The sequence below is a fragment of the Melospiza georgiana genome, chromosome 3, assembly GCF_028018845.1.
Source record: "Melospiza georgiana isolate bMelGeo1 chromosome 3, bMelGeo1.pri, whole genome shotgun sequence".
In the NCBI taxonomy this organism is placed as follows: domain Eukaryota; kingdom Metazoa; phylum Chordata; class Aves; order Passeriformes; family Passerellidae; genus Melospiza; species Melospiza georgiana.
In genome coordinates, this window is record NC_080432.1 from 100,233,028 (window position 1) to 100,250,121 (window position 17,094).

The following is a 17,094-nucleotide window of genomic DNA, read 5'->3' on the forward strand; positions in this document are numbered from 1 at the left end:
TTTCATATTCTTGCCAGACTTATTTGTCCAGCTACAGACTAGCTGTATTGCAAAAAAGATCTACTCGTTGGGATATTCACTCCTAATTTTCCAACAATTCTTGGGAATGACATAAAAACAGAACCAGACAGATCTTAGGCATAGAAGTAGCAGCAAGAAATCAATGAACAGCCAGGTTTTGAGTATCAATAGTAAGAATTTATTTCAGGTATTGTATTTACTCATTTAAGGCACCCAGTGTTGTCCAATATATCCCATATTTAGCAAACTGTTTCCTTCGCTGGTACACTGATGTAGCTTTACATTGAAATGTATGCAGTAGGCTAAAATCAGTCCTGTGGCTAAGGAAAGAGAGATTAAACTTCTTTTTTTTTTCACTAATTCCATTAATTTCATTTTGCCAGTATCAGCAAATACAATGAAATATCCATACAGCTTGTATAGGTTCAGACAGCTGCTCAAGAGCGGAATATTTTCATTGCTCTGGCGACATCTTCCTCTGTTGTTTGTGGTTTCCTCTGGCTGCCAGGCTGCAGGAATTTCTTTATTGTGGGGATATTGCTTACTCTTCCTTTGAAACTCTACAAAGCAAAATTAAAACAGCACCGTGCTTAAGAATCATTGCAACTGTCAGACATTTCAATGTTATCCATGCTCTGAAAGTCACATCACAAATTGATGCTGCAGAAGAAATGATGTGCTTCCCCTCTTATGCTTTTGGGGTTGTAGTGACAAACCGTGGCAATAATATTGAGTAGGTGAGGCCAGCTACATTGCTAGAGTATTTGATTATAATATAATAATTCTACTATTATATAATTGTTAGGGTATTGATTATTTTGCATGTCACCTCTGACCCTCTCACTCCCACATATTTTTCAGCCACTTTAAATCAGTGCTATTTAAAATTCATTGTACATTGAAATTGCCAATTCATTTACCTGCAAGAGAGGAAATTTGGCAAGTATATCAGGTTTGTACTCCTCTGCCATCAAAATGACTTCAAGCAATTGAACATCTGCCCTGCTCAGCTGGTTGCCAACCAGAAAGTCTTTTCCATGGTCTTTCAAAACCTAAAAACAGAGAACAGAAGCAGATCATGTCTTTTCTCTCTCTTTTATCAGTTCTTTTCTCGTATATAAGGTGATATCTTCAAAGCAGGGTCACACATTGCACAGAGTTGTCAGTGAAAGAAGGAAATGCAGTTCAAACATTGAAGTACAAACAATGATCTGAAGGCACTGCCACCCCAGGCATCATCTATCAGCTCTTTCACTTCTACATTCCTGTCTGGCAGCTCAGTTGGCCTCATCTTGCCTTGCCTGCTGTAGCTGTACTGAAGGCTCAGCTGTATGAGATACAGGAAGAACTGCAATGCTTTTACACAGCATGTATGGTACAGGGCCATCTACATTTTAGTAGGAACCTTGATGTCAAAGCTGGTGCTGTAGAGTCTTTTGTGTGAAACAACACCCACACTGAAACATGGACATTTGGGGAGCTCTGTGTGTGCTGGGTTTTTGCAGCTGTACATCTCTCCCAGATTTGAAGTGCCCTCTGTCCCATCTGTGGTATCCTGTCTCCACTTTAATCCCAGCACCACTAAAAACCAGAGCATTGATTTTCCAGGGGTAGCTTCTCTGCTGTTTTCCTCCATTAAACCAGTGTGCTTCCAGGATGGAGCTACAAGGTAACAGCATCAATTCAGCCACTAGCTCTTTGCCACATACCTTCTCAAATACTGGAAAGTATCTGTTTTCAGCCTTGTCCATCATATTTGCAAAATACTCCTGCTTTTTTTCTGCTGGTTGGATAACATACATGAGAAGCAACTCATTCAGATCGAACATTCCTTCCACGTACATATCAATTCTGAAAGGAAGAGAACCACTTGGTCAGGTCACACAGTAGGTCTGAACAGCACAATAACTCCTGGCACAACCTCACTGAGATGCTGGGAAATCCCTGCCTCTTCTGTCCCCCACACACACACACATACCCTGGCAAAGTTCCCCCTGGAATGCAGTTGCACTGGGGCCAGGCAGGGAGGGAGCTTGGGCCAAAGGCAAATGCAAAATTCCTAGGGAAACCTAAAGACTGTAGGACTCCCACTTCTTACTGGGACTGATTCTTGTCTGGAATATGGGTTGTGAACCTGATTACAAAACTGTCATGTGTACCATGAAGACTCGTGTTAAAAATCCAATAAGACAGCCTAAGTTTAACAGCAGGTCCATACCATTTCTAGCAAATATCTTGACACATGTGTTTACCAGGGCTTATTATACTGAAGCATTCAGAAATACCTCAGGTGAAAACATGAGCCCCAGGAGTCCTCTCCTTTAATAACCTGTAATTAAATCTTACTAATTCCTGGTAATTAGAGAGAGAAGGGTTTTTGTTCCCTTAAAAGACATTGCCCTGAATGTGAGGAGGGTAAAATGATGCTGCTGACAACTGCAGGAGAAAATGAAATGCAGCATCAGTGGGACAGTCTGCCCCCCTGGACTGCTTTCTTCTGATAAGTGCATTGACCTCTGACTGATGATTCCTGGGCTCGCTTGCCCTATGGAATCCAGCTGGCTCTCTCTGCTGTGGACATCAGCTGCAGTCACAGTGATCTCGTGCACTGCTGCCCTCTCCCACTGAATCCAGCTGGGAGCTGGATACCCTTGTGTTTCCCTGAGCTACAGGGTGAGCTGGGGTCTAACAAGCAAAGGTGGTACTGTTACAGTACAGGGCTCTCTCCTTCACGTCCTTCCCATAGAGGTTGTACTTGGTTGATATGTAGTTGGCAATGGCTCTGGTCTGCACCAGCTTCATCCCATCGATCTCTACCATTGGCACTTGCTGAAAGAGCAGGGATCCATCTAGGCCAAAGGGAAGAACACAGGGAGAAGTGCAGTACATCAGTGAGAACCACCCACACATGTGTTAGGCAAAGAAACCACATGTATTCCTTTTTATTTAGAATCTGAATCAATCTGGCTGGATAAAATATCCCAAGATCATCAAATCCAATTGTAAAACCAGCAATGCCTAATTCCACCACTAAACCCTCTCCCCAGGTGCACTTCTACATGCAGTGACTCAACCACTTCCATGGGCAGCCTGTTCCAATGCTTGACAACACTTTTGGTAGCAATCTTCCCCATTCTTACAGGAAAGTGTGTAAAATGCTCACCATGTAGCAGTAGCATATTAATAGCTTAATACTATAGCAATGAAATTGTGGAAATTTCAGATTGAGGAAACAACCAAAGGCAGAACTGGCAGCTGTCACACATTGAAAATACATGCAATGCATGGCTCTAACACAGGTGATTTCATGGAGGTTCATACAGATGAGAAGGACTGAAAGATCTGGTCCAGCCAGTTTCTGTCATGTTCTGCCAAATACATCTGCACTTTCTAAGCACTGACCCACATATAATGTGAATACAAATGAATATATAAATAATAGTGAATTGAAAAGCAAAGAAGATCTTTGTGACAACTTTTTTGACTTTACAAATGGCAGCCGCTACCATCCTACCCTTCCTTGTACTAACATTCTCCGCCTGCGAAGGAGGCACAGGGCTGGCCCTACCAGTAGCCTCCACCCGTACCCACCACTCCAATCACCTAAACAACTTCAACCTCCTACAATGCTAAAAATCATCGCCCCAACTGCAGTACTCCTCCCCTTAACCCTCCTCTCCTCACGCAAACACCTATGACTAACATCACATAATACAGCCTACTAATCACCACCGTCAGCCTGCAATGACTCACACCAACATACTACCCAAAGGCCTAACCCCCTGAACATCCATTGACCAAATCTCCTCCCTCCTGCTAGTCCTTTCGTGCTGACTCCTCCCCCTCATAATCATAGCAAGCCAAAACCACCTAGAACAAGAACCCATCACCCGCAAACGAATCTTTGCCACAACAGTAATCCTAGCTCAACTGTTCATCCTTCTAGCCTGCTCGGCCTCAGAGCTAATGCTCTTCTACACCGCATACAAAGGCACCCTCATCCTCATCACACAATGAGGGAGCCAGCCAGAGCACCTAAACGCTGGCATTTACCTCCTATTCTACACACTGGCCAGCTCACTCCCACTACTAATTGCCATCCTCCACCTGCACAATCAAATCGGTACACTATACTTCCCAATTCTCAAACTTTCACACCCTACGTTAAACTCCTCTTGATCAAACTTTTTGACTTTAAATCTGTCTAGGCATGAAATGGGAACAATGAGTGTGTTCCATGAGATTCCTGCAAGACCCAAATATCTCTTGGAGTGAGGCTGGAGCCTTGCAACGCTTTTGCTAGCATGCAGAAGTCTTGTCTTAGCCTGAAAGATGTAAAAAAATCTTCTCCAGAAAGAGAGGTATCAGATCAGAAAGTCTGCAAGAGTTTTCCTTGATGGAATCATATTTCTTGACTCAGATGACTGATCAGATATGTCCCTCTCTGTAAGGGTGCATTTAGCTTTATGCTTGTGTCCCAAAATACTTTTTGAAAGGCAGCCTGTTACATAGGGACCAAGTGATTATTCCTACAGGACAGCAGGACTGCAAATGCTAACCCAAGCTCAGGTTGCTTTTCACAGGCCAGGTGAAGAGCACAGACATGCAATTTGGTTTGGAAGAGACATGATTACCATGTCCAGGAAGACAGAAGCGGAAACCAGCACGGTGGGTTTTTGCCTTGGGAGGCAGGAATGCAGCAGAGGAACAGGTAAACTCGGAAATCTGGAACTCTGTTTTCATAGGAATCATAAAACCACAACTTTGTAGGCAACCTAAGATGCTAATGACTTTCAAGATGATCTGAAGACAAAGGCCTCTACGGCCATAGGATGGAAAGCAGTGGTCACAAAGTGAAGCAAAGGAGTGAGACCTCGTGGGAGACGACCCCTGGGTGCCAACTGTAGGGGCTGATCTCTGGGGCCGTTCGGTGCCATCCGGCTGCTCTGGACCCCCGCCCATCCCAGCCTTTACGAGGACAAAAGGAAAAGACTCGAGGCTCTCTTCTCCTCAGGACCAGAGCCCTACTTTATTCCTTGAGACGTGTCACCTGGAAATCCAGGCAACATCCCTGGGGGAAAAGAGGAGGAATGCTTGATGGTGGGAGATTTTAAACAGGAGATTGGAGAGTGGAGGTAAAGAACCACAGGCAGTGGGATACAAGTGGGGAGGGGGAGAGGAGAGGAGGAGACAAGGGAGAAACCACTGCTACTGGGGCTCAGGGGGCAAAGGGGAGAAGGAGACAGACCATGTGATCAGTGCAATTTACCAGACACCCAGTGCAGAACAACAACTAAATGAACTATTTAGTGCAATACAACAAAGGAGAGTCAACCATCTGAACTTCAAGAAAGGCTCTTGGACTCTGTGGGTTGTCCAGAGATGCTGTACATTCTCCATCCTTGGTGATACTCAAAACCCAGCTGGGCATGGTCCTGGGTAACTGGCTGGAGGGGGCCTTGCTTGAAGTGGGGGGGTGGAGTAGATAATCTTGAGAGGTCCCTTCTGACCTCAGCCCTCCTGGGATTCAGTGGAGGTTGAAGCACCTGGGTGGATGATATCACCTAACACTGCAGTGTGCAACTCTGAGAGCTCATGTACAATCCAGTCTATGCCATTTTCTTTTAAGGCACTAAGACTTCAGAATTCTTAGGAGATCTCAGACAAGCAATTCTAATTTCTATTCTGATTATTTTGATTATTATTATTGCGGTTTTTATTATCTAAGAGTGAAGAAAACTTACCCGTCTGTATCTTTGTCAGATCCTCCTTTTTTTCCAGGTAAGATTCTTCAAACTGCAGGAAGGAGAAAAGTTCTATTGTCATTCCATGATTTAGCCTCTCCTCCTTTAGGTAAAAAAGCCCTAAAGTGATGTGTTTTGGGCAATTTTATATTTCTAAAACATAAATCATATTTGAAATCTTTCAGGAACATTGGCCTTCACTGTGACAGAAACCCTCGTATCTTGAAACACACAGATTCCCATACACCATCTCAGGTTTACCATCAGAATCTGTCAGAGGTAAAAAAAAAAAAAGAAAACCTGTAGTTTTGGACATTGGCCATTGGAATTTAACTGAAGGTTCTCAGAATTGCAGGTGCTTGACCTCTGTAATCAGAAGATTAAGAAGCCAGGTTCTGCTGCTGGGGTTTTAAATTTCTTCTCTCTGTAGCTACAGGGGAGGAGCATTTCTGGTGCTACCTGCAGGCTTTGCACACGATGCATGCAAGTGAGACAGGAACTTGCCCCCTGCTTAGGGCAAGCTCGTGGTCCCTGTTGGCCTGCTCAGCAATGCACTGAAGGCAGAGCTTGAAACTGCTGCTCAGTCACACTTTTCAGAAGGAACAGTAGAAGCACATATTTGTCACAGAATCGCAGTACAAAAGACCAGAAGCAAACCTCAACCCCAGCTGCTGCCAGGAGCCACCGAATTGGTTCCATGCGGCCACGTCCATTGAAGTAGTGCAGCTTGGGTTTTCCAGACATGTTTCCACCTGCCTGATTCCCTGGTATCTGCAATGAAGAAAGCAGGGTTGTGCAATAAACATTCACAATCCTGGATTCAACTCTCTAATTTGCTTTCTAAGTTGTCTTTTTTGAAATCAATGATTTATCGTCCAAGACTTGAATTAATCAACAGTGGATATAAAAGTTAGAATATATTGAGAGACTGCCACGTATCATTCCACCTTCAAATATTACTAACACATGCAGAATATTTAAGCAGAATTCTGTCCTTACAGCAATTGGCCCAGAGAGAAAAGCAGTCAATCAAAACAGTTTTCATTCAAAGTGTTCTGTTCTGACCAGAACACTGAATGTGCTCATTGTGTATTTTTGCATTATCTCAAAACACAGTTACTGTTTAATCAGATACATGCTATGATCTCAGCAATTGCTCTGCTTTCTCCAGCAGCCATTATGCTCCATTATAACCAGCCAGGAAGGAATCCTTTCCATCAGTCAATCCCTTTTACAACACTCCATGCTTCTGAAATGTCTTATACAAACCTCTAAGAAATGGAAATTAATTTTGCCTCTGGTAACATCAGATTTGCCTTTAACACAGGCACAGCCTCAGGGCAATGCTTGCTTGGTCCAGTTCCAGCTCTGCTGGAATTTCGAGCAACAACAGTTCCTAGGCAGACACTTAAAGCAACAACAGTTTCTAGGCAGAGTGTCACCCACCCCACTCAGAACCATGTGTGCACATCAGCCACAAACACACACAAACAGTGCCCAGCCTGTACCAGCCTCACAGCTACTGACACCCTGTCAGCAACAAAGCTGAAGCTTTAACAGCAGCAAAAGGAAAATGGCCAAACCACCACCATATTCCCCTTGTAAATAACATGTCAGCTTCTCTGGAGTAGGAAGGAGGAGGTGAGAGAAAACACTCCCCACTTGTTGTATCTGCACTTCTTTTTCTAATTCTCTGCACCTCAAAAGCAGCTGATTAAGAATTAACATTCGGTACACATAATCATGTTAGTAAAGAAAGTACATACACACATTCAATCTATAAAACCCATTCAATGACTTAGTTTCACATACAACAACTCCCTGCATGTCCAAATAAAAGAATCCACTTACCTTGTGCACAGTGGAACTCACTCTAAGCTCTCAGCCGTTCTGTCTTCAGATCATATATCTCTATAGCCCCTCCCACAGCAAGTATTGCTAACAATTCTCTGCAAATGAGAAATCACTTTCTCTTAAGCAAACAAAATCAATTACCTCTATTAAGTTACATCTCACCTACAGAAAATAAAATCCTGACTAATCCTGACAATGTCAATATGTAAGGTAGATGAGAGGTCATGGTCATTGGAAATATCTGTCCTAGCACAGATGGTTATGTGCCTCCTCTTGCTAGTTTAAAAAAATTGTAATGGCTGAAAAGCTCAGTTGAAAAGAATGCTGCACTGCCAATCACTCTTTAATTCTAATGGCTTTTGGTTTTTTACTTTTTATACATTGCCACTTTACATACATCACATCAACTAATTCAGCTCAAATCTGTCACAAGCTTCTATGCCTTGCTAAGTGTATATTCCTTCAGGACACTTCTGCTCAATTTCATCTCTGGGCAGCAGGGTTGGTTTTGAATTTTTTTCTATAAAAAATGTTACCCTCACTTTGACTCAGTAGAAATATGCACCAACAACAAAGAGAACTGTGTGAGACAGTGAATGAAGTGTGGTATCAGATGGCAAACTGCCCTCTGCACTCCTGAGTGCTTACATTATAGAATTGTATTGATCTGAGACAGTTAGTACAGAATAATCTTCCTTGCTCCATCCTGCCTATCTAATCTACGTGGTTAATATTGATGTAGGCAGTTCCTGCAGTCAAAGTCCAAAAATACATGCAAAATTTGGCTGAATTACCCTAAAGATAGCAGTGAGCAGGAATATTCACTTATGTTACACAGGGAGGTTGTATAAATTGCAGTGTGTCACACAAAACAATTGGTTTGTTACAGTAGGAGGGGTTTTATCCCTCAGATCCTTACTGTACACTAGCTGCAAGTGTTGCCCAAATGTTCCAGTGAAGCAGGAGAGAAACAGCTCCAGCAACAACTCTCTGCATCTTTTAGCATGCTTTTCTGCTGATGAAAAACATGGGTTTATTTTCTTTTTAAATGAAAAAACTGGTTCCAGCAGCATGACATTTCCTATGATGACACTGTTGGCTTCAGCAAGACCTACAGAACCCTGAGTTTGCCCAGCTGAAAACTGACAGTGCTCTAGTTGTAGCTGGATTTAGGGCACTGACTCTTGCATTTAAAAACTTGGTTTATTTGGGGTTTAAGTAGTATCACAGAACCATAGAATGGTTTGGGGTAGAAGGGACCTTAAAGATCATCTAGTTCCAAACCTCCTGCCATGGACAGGAACACATTTAACTATATAATTGCACATATTTCTCAAAATTCAACAGTCTTGATAACCTCATTAGTGGAGCTTGATTTAAGTGATTAAAATGAACAACTCCAGTACAACTTGCATTAAACTTGGTTTAATATACAGTGACATAAGTCAATATTGATTCCTGCATTCCAGGGTCTCATTAAGACCTGACACCATCCTGAATCCTTCCTTAACAAGTTTTAAGCTGGTGACCAGCATTTGTTTCTCAGAGTCTGCAAAGGGCTTTTAGCTGCTGCAATAGATCTCCTGATAAAGGAAACATGGGTGAAGCTGCATTACAAGACTTCAAGTGTCTAGTGGCAAAGCAGAGGCACACTAGGAGCTCTGGTCCAAGGATATTCCAAGTTAAGCTCAGAGGAAAGCTGAATCCAAACATTCACCCTCATCTAGCCAGAACATGCAGGCTTTTCTATGAATTTCCTAGGGAAAAAAAAAAAAAACATGGCCTACTATTTGGGATAATCTCTCCTAATTTTGCAACATGGCCTACTATATGGGATAATCTCTCCTAATTTTGCAACAATTCTTGGGAATGGCAGAAAAACAAAACCAGACAGATCTTAGGCCTAGAAGTAGCAGCAAGAAACCAATGAACAGCTGGGTTTTGAGTATCAATAGTAAGAATTTATTTCAGGTAGCTTTTTAGTTATCTAAGGCATTCTGTGTTGTCCCATATACCCCCTATTTAGTGAACTGTTTCCTTTGCTGGTACACTCATGTAGTTTAACACTGAAGTGTCTGCAGTAGGCTAAAACCAGCCCTGTTGGTAAGGAAAGATCAAAAACATTTTTTCACTTATTCCATTAATTTGACATTTCCATTCTTTTCATTAATTTCACCTTCCTACTATCTGCAAATACAATGAAACAGAGTTTCTGTGGCTTTAGGGTGCTGCTCAGGAGTAGAAAATTTTCATCACTTTGTCTACAACATCGTCATCTGATGGTGGTTTCCTCTGGCTGCCAGGCTGCAGGAATTTCTTTATTGTGGGGATGTTGCTTAGTCTTGCTTTGAAACTCTACAAAACAAAACCAAAACAGCACAGTGCTTAAGAATCATTGCAACTGTCAGACATTTCAATGTTATCCGTGTTCTGAAAGTCACATCACAGCTTGATGCTGCAGAAGAAACTATACACTTCCCCTCTTATGCTTTTGCAGTTGTAGTGACAGAATGTGGCAATAACAATGAGGATGTGGGGCCAGCTAAAAGTTTTTAGGATATTTTATTATTTTGCCATGTCACTTCTGACCATCTCACTCCCACATATTTCCCAGCCACTTTAAATCAGTGCTCTTTACAATTCATTCTCCATTCAAACTGCCCATTCATTTACCTGCAAGAGAGGAAATTTGGCAAAGATATCAGGCTTCCACTCCTCTATCATCAAAATTATTTCAAGTAATTGAACATCTGCCCTGCTCAGCTGGTTGCCAACCAGAAAGTCTTTTCCGTGGTCTTTCAAAACCTAAAGACAGAGAACAGAAGAAGATCATGTCTTTTCTCGCTCTTTTATCAGTTCTTTTCTCGTATATAAGGTGATATCTTCAAAGCAGGGTCACACATTGCACAGAGTTGTCAGTGAAAGAAGGAAATGCAGTTCAAATACTTGAAGTACAAACAATGATCTGAAGGCACTGCCACCCTAGGCATCATCTATCAGCTCTTTCACTTGTACATTCCTGTCTGGCAGCACAGTTGGCCTCATCTTGCCTTGCCTGCTGTAGCTGCACTGAAGCCCAAGCTGTATGAGATACAGGAGGAACTGCAATGCTTTTACACAGCATGTATGGCACAGGGCCATCTACATTTTAGTAGGAACCTTGATGTCAAAGCTGGTGCTGTAGAGTCTTTTGTCTGAACAACACACACACTGAAACATGGACATTTGGGGAGCTCTGTGTGTGCTGGGTTTTTGCAGCTGTACATCTCTCCCAGATTTGAAGTGCCCTCTGTCCCATCTGTGGTATCCTGTCTCCACCTTAATCCCAGCACCACTAAAAACCAGAGTATTGATTTTCCAGGGGTAGCTTCTCTTCTGTTTTCCTCCATTAAACCAGTGTGCTTCCAGGATGGAGCTTCAAGGTAACAGCATCAATTTAGCCACTAGCTCTTTGCCACATACCTTCTCAAAGACTGGGAAGTATCTGTTTTCAGTCTTGTCCATCATATTTGCAAAATGCTGCTCCTTTTTGTCTGCTGGTTGGATTTCATATGTCATGAGTAACTCATTTAGATCGAACATTCCTTCCACGTACATATCAATTCTGAAAGGAAGAGATCCACTTGGTCAGGTCACACAGTAGTTCTGAACAGCACAATAACTCCTGGCACAACCTCACAGATGCTGGGAAATCCCTGCCTCTTCTGTCCCCCACACACACACACATACCCTGGCAAAGTTCCCCCAGGAATGCAGTTGCACTGGGGCCAGGCAGGGAGGGAGCTTGGGCCAAAGGCAAATGCAAAATTCTTAGGGAAACCTAAAGACTGTAGGACTCCCACTTCTTACTGGGACTGATTCTTGTCTGGAATATGGGTTTGTCAACCTGAATACAGAATTCTCATGTGTGCCATCCAGACTCGTGTTAAAAATCCAATAAGACAGCCTAAGATTTACAGCAGGTCCATACCATTTCTAGCAAATATCGTGACACATGTGTTTACCAGGGCTGATTAAGTTCAACCATTCAGAAATACCTCAGGTGAAAACATGAGCCCCAGGAGTCCTCTCCTTTAATAAACTGTTATGAAATCTGCACTAATTCCTGGTAATTAGAGAGAGAAGGGATTTTGTTCCCTTAAAAGACATTGCCCTGAATGTGAGGAGGGTAAAATTATGCTGCTGACAACTGCAGGAGAAAATGAAATGCAGCATCAGTGGGACAGTCTGCCCCCCTGGACTGCTTTCTTCTGATAAGTGCATTGACCTCTGACTGATGATTCCTGGGCTCGCTTGCCCTATGGAATCCAGCTGGCTCTCTCTGCTGTGGACATCAGCTGCAGTCACAGTGATCTCGTGCACTGCTGCCCTCTCCCACTGAATCCAGCTGGGAGCTGGATACCCTTGTGTTTCCCTGAGCTACAGGGTGGGCTGGGGTCTAACAAGCAAAGGTGGTACTGTTACAGTACAGGGCTCTCTCCTTCACGTCCTTCCCGTAGAGGTTGTACTTGGTTGATATGTAGTTGGCAATGGCTCTGGTCTGCACCAGCTTCATCCCATCGATCTCTACCATTGGCACTTGCTGAAAGAGCAGGGATCCATCTAGGCCAAGGGGAAGAACACAGGGAGAAGTGCAGTACATCAGTGAGAACCACCCACACGTGTTAGGCAAAGAAACCACATGTATTCCTTTTTATTTAGAATCTGAATCAATCTGGCTGGATAAAATATCCCAAGATCATCAAATCCAATTGTAAAACCAGCAATGCCTAATTCCACCACTAAACCCTCTCCCCAAGTGCACATCTACATGCAGAGACTCAACCATTTCCTTGGGCAGACTGTTCCAATGCTTGACAACCCTTTTGGTAGCAACCTTCCTCATTCTTACAGGAAGATGTGGACAATGCTCATCATACAGCAGTGACATGTTAATAACTTAATACTATAGCAATGAAGTTGTGGAAATTTCAGACTGAGGCAACAGTCAAATGCAGATCTGGCAGCCGTCACACATTGAAAAATACATGCACTGCATGGCTCTAACACAGGTGATTTTCATGGAGGTTCACAGAGATGAGAAGGACTGAAAGATCTGGTCCAGCCAGTTTCTGTCATGTTCTGCTAAATACATCTGGACTTTCTAATCACTGGCTGACTTATAATGTGAATACAAATGAATATATAAATAATAGTGAATAGAAAAGCATAGAATATCTTTGTGACAACTTTATTGACTTTATAAATGGCATCCCATCTATACAAGCATGAAGTGAGACCAACAAATGAGTTCCATGAGATTCCTGCAAGACCCAATTATCACTTGGAGTGAGGCTGGAGCCATGCAATTCTTCTGCCAGTATGCAGAAGCCTTGTCCTAGCAAGAAGAAATACCTCCAGAAAGAGAGGTATCAGATCAGAAAGTCTGCAAGAGTTTTTGCTTAGGGAATGATGAGATATGTCCCTTTTGTAAGTGTACATTTTTTTTAGCTTTATGCTTGTGTCCCAAAATACTTTTTGAAAGGCAGCCTGTTACATAAGGACCAAGTGATTATTCCTACAGGACAGCAGGACTGCAAATGCTAACCCAAGATCAGGTTGCTTTTCACAGGCCAGGTGAAAAGCACAGACATGCAATTTGGTTTGGAAGAAACATGATTATCATGTCCAGGAACACAGAAGCAGAAGCCAGGACGGTGGGTTGTTGCCTTGGGAGGCAGGAATGCAGCAAAGGAACAGGTAAACTCGGAAATCTGGAACTCTGTTTTCAAAGGGATTATAAAGCAACAATTTGTAGGCAACCTAAGATGCTAATGACTTTCAAGATGATCTGAAGACAAAGGTCTCTATGGCCATAGGATGGAAGGCAATGGACACAAACTGAAGCAAAGGAGAGTCAAATGTCTGAACTTCAAGAAAGGCTCTTTGACTGTGTGGGTTGTCCTGAGAAGCTGTACATTCTCCACACTTGGAGATACTCAAAACCCAGCTGGGCATGGTCCTGGGTAACTGGCTGGAGGGGGCCTTGCTTGAAGTGGGGGAGGTGGAGTAGGCAATCTTGAGAGGTCTCTTCTGACCTCAGCCCTTCTGGCATTCAGTGAAGATTAAAGCAACTGGGTGGATGATATCAGCTATCAAACTGCAGGACCTCTCTCGGCACCTCTGAGAGCTCATGTACAAAATCCAGTTAAGAGACTTTCCTTTTAAGGCACTAAGATTTAACAATTCTTAAGTGTTCTCAGACAAGTAACTCTAATTCTAATTTCAATTCTGATTCTTCCTATTTTTACTATTGCTGCTGTTGTAATCTAAAAGTGAAGGAAACTTACCCTTCTGTAACTTTGTCAGATCCTCCTTTTTTTCCAGGTAAGATTCTTCAAACTGCAGGAGGGAGAAAAGTTCTATTGTCATTCCATGATTTAGCCTCTCCTCCTTTAGGTAAAGAAGACCTAAAGAGATGTCTTTTGGGCAATTTTATATTTTTAAAATGTAAATAATATTTGAAAGCTGTCAGGCCATAACTGTGACAGAAACCCCTGGATCTTGAAACACACAGATTCCCATACACCATCTCAGGTTGAGTATCAGAATCGGTCAGAGGTAAAAAATTTACTTTGTGATTTACAATATCCAGTACGTTTAAAGGCAAACTACATTGAGGCAGCAATAATAATCTCTTGCTGTTTTGGACTTTGGAATTTAACTGAAGGTACTCAGAATTGCAGGTGCTTGACCTCTGTAATCAGAAGATTAAGAAGCCAGGTTCTGCTGCGGGGGTTCTAAATTTCTTCTCTCTGTAGCTACAGGGGAGGAGCATTTCTGGTGCTACCTGCAGGCTTTGCACACGATGCATGCAAGTGAGACAGGAACTTGCCCCCTGCTTAGGGCAAGCTCGTGGTCCCTATTGGCCTGCTCAGCAATGCACTGAAGGCAGAGCTTGAAACTGCTGCTCAGTCACACTTTTCAGAAGGAACAGTAGAAGCACATATTTGTCACAGAATCGCAGTACAAAAGACCAGAAGCAAACCTCAACCCCAGCTGCTGCCAGGAGCCACCGAATTGTTTCCATGCGGCCACGTCCATTGAAGTAGTGCAGCTTGGGTTTTCCAGACATGTTTCCACCTCCTGATTCCCTGGTATCTGCAATGAAGAAAGCAGGGTTGCAGTTTTGAATCTCTAACTGGCTCTCAAATTGTCTTGTTTGGAACCACTGATTTATGGTTCAAGATTTTAATTAATTAACAGCGGAGGTAAAAGATTATATTGAGAGACTGCCATGTATCATTTTGCCTTCAAATATTACTTATACATGCAGAATATTTAAGCAGAATTCTGTACTTAGAGTTGGCCCAGACAGAGAACAAGGATTTTAAAGTATTTTAATCTTTGCGTACAATGTGTTTTGTTCTGACCACTAAGCTGCATGTGCAATTTGTGAATTTTGGCATTATCTCAGAACACAGTTACTGTTTAATCAGATACATGCTATAAACTCAGCAATTGCTCTGCTTTCTCCAGCAGCCATTATGCTCCATTATAACCAGCCAGGAAGGTATCCTTTCCATCAGTCAATCCATTTTACAACACTCCATGCTTCTGAAATGTCTTTAGACAAACCTCTAAAAAATGGAAGTTAATTTTGCCTCTGGTAACATCAGATTTGCCTTTAACACTGGCACAGCCTCAGGGCAATGCTTGCTTGGTCCAGTTCCAGCTCTGCTGGAATTTCGAGCAACAACAGTTTCTAGGCAGACACTTAAAGCAACAACAGTTTCTAGGCAGAGTGTCACCCACCCCACTCAGAACCATGTGTGCACATCAGCCACAAACACACACAAACAGTGCCCAGCCTGTACCAGCCTCACAGCTACTGACACCCTGTCAGCAACAAAGCTGAAGCTTTAACAGCAGCAAAAGGAAAACAGCCAAATCACCACCATATTCCCCTTGTAAATAACATGTCAGCTTCTCTGGAGTAGGAAGGAGGCAGTGAAACACTCCCCACTTTTGTTATCTGTACTTCTTAATTCTCTACACCTTAAAAGCAGCTGATTGAGTATTAACATTTGGTACACATATCCATATTACTAAAGAAAATACATACACACATTTATTCTGTAAAACCCATGCAATGACTGAGTTTCATGTGCAAGTCCCTGCATTTTAGGGAAAAAATAAAGCAAAAAACTTACTTACCCTTTGCACAGTGTGACCCACTCAAAACTTACAGCAGTTCTGCCTTAAGATTATATAACTTTGGAGCCCCTCCTACACTGAGCGTTCCAAACAGCTCTCTGCAAACAGGAAACTTCTCTCTCTTGAGCAAACAAAACCCATTATCTCTTATTAGCTACTTCTGACCTGCAGCAAATAAATTCCTCACTAATGCTGACTATGTAGAAATGTAAAATAAATCAGAGGTTATGATCTTCGGAAACGTGTGCTAGCACAAAATGGTTATATGCCTCCTATTTTCCTTGCTTGTTACCATGCTAGCTAAAAATAATTATAACAGCTGAAAATCTCACTCAGATTAAAAGAATACTGCTATGGCAATCTCACTTTTATTCTAGGGGTATTGTTGTTTGTTTTGGGTTTTTTTTACTTTTTACACATAGCCATTTTACATAAATCACATCAACTAATTCAGCTCGAATCTTTCACAAGCTTCTATGCCTTGCTTAGTGCAAATTCCTTCAGGTGACTTCTGTTGAATCCTCTCTGGACATCTGGGTTGGTTTGTTTTTTTATATTTCCTGAATTTGACTCAGTGAAAATACACACCAAAGACAGCTGAAAGAGACAGTAAATGAAGTGTGGCATCAGAAGGCAAACTGCACTCCACAGTCCTGACTGCGTTCTTTGGACAACTCAATAGATTTCAAGAAGTCATACATTCAAATACAGCATACATTCCCATGTACCTTCCTGCCTATCTAACCTACCTGGGTAATAGTGTTGTAGCCATCACCTGCAGTTACAGTACAGCAGGCTGTCACCTTCATGTCCTTCCTGTATGCATACCTGATTGCTTGGTAGCTGAAAATGACCCTCATCCTGTCAATCCTTACTGTTGGTACCTGTTACATCATTGTGTTCCATGCTTGACAAGAAAATAAGCTTAATCATTTATTTAGAGCTGGAATCACAGAAGGACAAGGCACCAAAAGAGTCACCACTGCAATGTATTGTCTTTTAGGAGGTGTCTAGTCCCCATGTGGAACACCCTCTATCCCATTTGGCACATAAGGAGAGCCGGGCCTCACAGAAGAGGACCCCTGACTGACAGCACCTCTTGTAGCTCCCCATTCTGGTTAGGGTTCTATGTCCCTCTGTCCCCTCTTTACATTTTGGGAAGGTCTTCCATCCAGCCTCTGACACTGTTGGAAACAGTGTTTCCCATATTTCTGGACACATATGACTTATGACACAGAATCTAGGATACTGTAGGAGATTGAAGTTCCCATGCAGTGAC

The 17,094-nt window shown here is 42.6% G+C and overlaps 2 protein-coding genes across 3 annotated transcripts; both read right to left on the minus strand.

Annotated features, from left to right (window-relative positions):
* Positions 1-176: 176 nt before the first annotated feature.
* Positions 177-15,878, minus strand: LOC131080972 (glutathione S-transferase-like). 2 transcript variants are annotated; one of them, XM_058019784.1, is made up of 7 exons: positions 15,816-15,878; positions 6,423-6,536; positions 5,766-5,817; positions 2,738-2,870; positions 1,731-1,872; positions 942-1,073; positions 177-581 (listed from the first exon to the last, which is right to left on the minus strand). In XM_058019784.1, the coding sequence occupies exons 2-7, from the start codon at positions 6,507-6,509 to the stop codon at positions 459-461; spliced, it is 669 nt and encodes a 222-aa protein (XP_057875767.1). In that variant the 5' UTR covers positions 6,510-6,536; positions 15,816-15,878; the 3' UTR covers positions 177-458. The 2 variants fall into 2 exon arrangements, with proteins under 2 accessions (XP_057875767.1, XP_057875766.1); XM_058019783.1 differs by lacking the exon at positions 15,816-15,878 and adding an exon at positions 7,617-7,801.
* Positions 9,559-15,879, minus strand: LOC131080970 (glutathione S-transferase-like). The gene is made up of 7 exons (XM_058019781.1): positions 15,816-15,879; positions 14,647-14,759; positions 13,949-14,000; positions 12,089-12,221; positions 11,082-11,223; positions 10,293-10,424; positions 9,559-9,974 (listed from the first exon to the last, which is right to left on the minus strand). Exons 2-7 carry the CDS (start codon positions 14,731-14,733, stop codon positions 9,852-9,854), a joined length of 669 nt encoding a protein of 222 aa, XP_057875764.1. The 5' UTR covers positions 14,734-14,759; positions 15,816-15,879; the 3' UTR covers positions 9,559-9,851.
* Positions 15,880-17,094: the final 1,215 nt, after the last annotated feature.